The sequence below is a fragment of the Austrofundulus limnaeus genome, unplaced genomic scaffold, assembly GCF_001266775.1.
Source record: "Austrofundulus limnaeus strain Quisiro unplaced genomic scaffold, Austrofundulus_limnaeus-1.0 Scaffold63, whole genome shotgun sequence".
Lineage (NCBI taxonomy): Eukaryota > Metazoa > Chordata > Actinopteri > Cyprinodontiformes > Rivulidae > Austrofundulus > Austrofundulus limnaeus.
In genome coordinates this window covers 750,810-755,410 of record NW_013952465.1, presented here as the reverse complement: position 1 = coordinate 755,410, position 4,601 = coordinate 750,810, and the positions used below count along the sequence as shown (strand labels likewise).

Sequence of the window (4,601 nt, the reverse complement as noted above, 5' to 3'; positions counted from 1 at the left end):
TGATTCAACCACTCAACCACTAGATGTCGCTGAAAACAACAAATCCTACACACTGCGCCTTTAACCTTGTGTGAAAGATGACTATGATGAAAATAAGCACTTTTTTGTGCCAACACTATTTCAAAATTGCTTTAAAAAAGGAGGAAGCCAACCATGAACTTTGCTTTTTTGGCCCCCTCTGGGTTTGTCAGATTATCAGCTTATTCACTCTTATATTCTCTTAACTGTATGTTTAAACCACTAAATATTTACTAGTTTCAATAAAGAAGAGGTCAAAAATAATTTGCCTCATCATTAAGATCTTTAACAATGATTTCTGTCCTTAAATTTGTCAAAGAAAGTAGAAAAGTACCATCAAGCGTGTAAAATTATTTCGTAAAACTAGCAACAAAAACTCCATTTCTACACTCAAAAACCCCACTAAYACTTGTGCTAATGGGAGTTTTTGAGTGCAGTTATAAAATGTCAGTCATTAATCCTGCAAAATAACTAACAGGTATTTATCAGCTCCTGCTTCTATTTGCAGTAACGGGGGGATAAAAATCCGCAATGCACACATGAATTGTAATTTCCAGGTGCTGCTCATCAGGCTGTAACAGCACATTCTGTTTACAGAAACACAGCAGGCTTGTTGTTCAGTCACTACCCAGAGTTCGTGACCATAGGTGAGGTTAGGAATGTAGACTTTCAATGATCCAGTCAGCAATAGTTAAGCCTGAATATGAGGGGCGCAGAGATAAATCGACAGGTCAATCAATCGGTCCTGATTTCTTAATTTTGGGAGATCGGAGAAGCCGATCTTATCCACCCATCTCATCAACCTCAAAGGTCTGAAAATCAGCCACTGTGCCCTTTTGCTGTGAGCACTACCTAATATTCAGTTAAAACAAGTTTATTTTGTTTCAAGTTTCAGTGTTTTTCAATAAAATAATATTGGAACATTGAAGGTGTATTGTGACCTTATAACACCTGACAGTGGCAGTTATTTAAAAAAAACCTTGGTATCGGACAAAATCGGAATCAGCAGGTAAGACTTTTTAAAAGATCGGTGATCAGCCAGAAAACTGCAATCAGTGCACTTAATGCTGCAAATCAAACCCTGAGGTGCAACACAGCCTGCAGTTCTGATTGTATATTCTCTTTATATTGTGCATTGGCAATGCACACTATTGTGATTTGTTTCTCATCCAAGTCATCTCAACTTTGCATGCTTCTCCTCCTGCATACTTTKTCCTAGAGCTGCCATTGTAATTTATTTCTGTAAAGCCCCTGTGCCAAATGATGGCTATGCCTTTTGGTGCCTGTAAAACTTACAGTTTTTGAAATGTTAATGTTTAATTAATAAAAAAATAATGACAGTCAATGGAGCCTTGTATTGGTYCAATACTGCCCCCTGCTGCATCTACACAATATGGTACTGCACCATAGTTTCATAATATTTAAAATCAGTATTTCAGTGATTACAATATTAATATGATTGTATTTTGATGTTTTACTATAATATTGTCTTAATACTGCTCTATTATTGTAATATTATGCAGTTTAATGTCAATAATTGTATTGGCAATGTGGCCTCTTTCTGCACACATACAAACCAACCCCTGCCACCACCTTCTGCCACAACTGTATTGGTCTAATGGTCTATGTCATGGACTTTCATGTGGGAGATCAGGGTTTAAAACCTGGCTAATGCAACTTTAAGAAAAAGTCTCTTCAAACTTCATATTGTCACACAATTACCTTAATTACAAACACCTGCTGACGTGACAGGCACAAGCTGGTATAGAAAACACATTTGAATTTGGTCAAAGTTCATTCTGCAAGTCCAATGCTGCAGGCAAAGCCATGCTGCAATGACATGCTACRTGGCAATGCACACTTGTTTTTACATCGTAAAAACCCATGTCTAGTAAGTAAATATGCTGCTACAGACACTGACAATGGAGAAAAATGTATTTTCTTAGCTAATATACTGATGTTCATAAAGCTGTTTGTCTGGAGCTGTTCATACAATAAAAGAAAATCGTGTAAACTTGTAAAAAAATATAAGTATATATATATGAACCATAACGATGCTGCTGTATAACACCATCCATCTCCTTTTTTACAAACCCTCCAAGTTCAATCATTCTGTTAAACAAAAAGCTGGTGATGATTATAAATGCAGTAAAAGTAACTTGGCCGATATCTGTATCCAGTGTTTACATGTTTTCTAAATTCTCTGCTTTGCATTAGTATCAATTGCATAAAATCGGATTTGCGAAAGATGATTGCTTGAATTAGTTTTGTGGAAAAAAAATAAACACGTTTTAATCTTCACAGAGGCAAACAGAGAAAAGCTTCCTGCGGAAAATGATGTAAGACTAGTCATGTTCAAACACAAATTATTTCAGCGTTCAATACAGTCTCAAGTGATGAAATGTCGTCAGGTCTATAAAAGATGACAGGAGAGTGATGTCATCCTCTCCGTTTCTTTTTATCCGGACTCGACTAAACGAAACAGCACACAGGCGCCTTTCTTCCTCCTGCTGGTTCCATCCAACAAYCTCAGACTCCCGCAGCGCCATCAAGACGTACTGCCAGGCCGTGACAGTGACACATCTGTAACCTGAAATAGCTGCTCCACCAGCCTGGCAGCCTGGCCAACCTAAAAGCTGCTTAGTGTGGCAAAACTCCGGCTGAGTCGCTTAAAGCTGCACTAATCAGAGGTGTTAGAGGGGAAATCGTCTAATGTATCGCGCGTGGGATTACCAGGACTTCTCGAGCTGCCAACGCCGTTGACCGGACGAACGGCGATGGTGCAAGGACAAATGTCGAGCGTTGTGGAAACCCATCTCCTCGAACGGGTTTCTTCTTGTTTTCGGGGCTGTCAAACACGTCTGAGTTCTGAGACGGACAGCTCCGTGCAGCACAGTTTGCACCTCGACGAGACAAAGGAACGGGGAAGCTGTTGCAYGTCCGAGCGTGCGTCTTCGCAAAGCGCGACGGCACGTTTGGCGGCGGACGCAGCGAGCCGCCCTGACCACTTCCAGCCCTGATTGGAGAGAAACGGTGACAAAAAGGGGAATGAAAAAGTGCAAGCACAGAGAACAAAAGAGCCGTGCAGGCCAGGCGTCCAATAAGAGGGCTACAGATTTCTGAAATATAACAAGTGAGGCACTATCAGCCCTCTCTGTCCAAACTTGGCAAGCCTCTTTCTTTGGCCATCAATAGGCCCCCTGGTTCTCCCAGGAGCCTGACACTTTTCTGCACAGCTAGCTAACCCATTAGCATCCAGCCCCATCCCCCTGCAAGGGCAACAAGCGGCTCACAGCATCAGTGAATTGCCTTTTATGCTGCAGCTGGGGGACGCCGCTGGGAAATACAATCATGAGACTGTAACCCAATTTCATCCGATTCAGTCACTAATAAACGACAGATTCCCATTCACTGATGGATTTCCCTGAAAGCCTTACCTGACTTTGAACTCTGCAAGCTGTGGCTGCACCCCCGGCTCAGCACAGTAGATCTGAGGGAAGTAGAATCGATGCGACTGGAGGTTGATGTCCATGGTGCGTGCACGGAGCAGGCGCACAGGTCAGCCCTGTTCTGGAGCTAAAAATAAAAATAAAAATTCAAGAGGTAGAGTATTTGTCCTCTGGCAACCTTTTTTCTCTCTTTGTCCTGAAATTAGCCGCTGACACTCCCGCTAAAGGCTGGAGCAGGGCGGAAACATTCTGCACAGACGGCTGCAGGACTGGAGGACGCTACCGTGGAGAAGACATCCCCTTCCTCTTCATGTCCTCTGTGCCGCCAACACGCAGTCACCTCTGCTGTCTGACGCCAAACAGGCACACTAACCTATTTCCCCACTACAGCAGCTACTGTACACTCAGCTGCAGRAGAACAAAGATGACTCCGGCAAAAGATGCTGCATCCCAAAGAATCAGGAGGGTGGRAAAAATAAATAAATCAAAGAATCCTGGATTTCAGTCACCAACTCATCCTTCAGCTGGCAGAGGAGCGATTTTAAGCAAATAGGTGATGAGAAAAAAAATCTAAAGAACTGCTTCAAATATGATGGGACACCTCACATCCAGAGGACTGAAAGAGGAAATGAGTCCTTTGGTTGTTTTACGCTTCTGAGACAGAAGAAAGAGGAGGGTGGAGTGAAGCGGCGGAGGGGGGGGGGGGTAGAGAGGAGACGATGCTGTGAGGCGTTGGCTTTACTGCCTCTCCCCTTCTGTGTCTCATTGGATTACCTCCTCCCTTTCTCTCCCTCCCTCCCCTCCTTTCCACTCCCCCCTCCCAGCTGTGACAAGGGAGATGGGCTGCCAGCTCCGGAGGCTGCCGCCCTTCCTCCTCCTCCTCCTCCTCCTGATGTTACCCACAGTTCCCCTCTCCGGGCAGCCTGATTGGCCGAGGCGGAGAGATGCGTAAGCCGGAGACGGAACAGAGGCGAGCAACAGATTTTAATTCATCTGATGGCCCCAGTCTTTTCCTCGCGTATGATTTGACGTGGCATGCCAGGCTGGGGTGGAGCTGGGAATGCACACACACACACACACACACACACACACACACACACACACACACACACACACACACACACACACACACAC

The 4,601-nt window shown here is 44.0% G+C and overlaps 1 protein-coding gene across 2 annotated transcripts in view; it reads right to left on the bottom strand.

The window, feature by feature from the left end:
- The window catches only part of evlb (Enah/Vasp-like b), a 41,096-nt gene extending 36,941 nt beyond the window's left edge, over window positions 1–4,155 (bottom strand). The window contains exon 1 of one of the 2 annotated variants that reach the window (XM_014009906.1): window positions 3,456–4,155. In XM_014009906.1, coding sequence (XP_013865360.1) covers window positions 3,456–3,550 — 95 coding nt within the window. In that variant the 5' untranslated portion in view covers window positions 3,551–4,155. The remainder of the gene's footprint in view (window positions 1–3,455) is intronic. The other variant, XM_014009905.1, reaches the window with a different exon arrangement.
- Window positions 4,156–4,601: the final 446 nt, after the last annotated feature.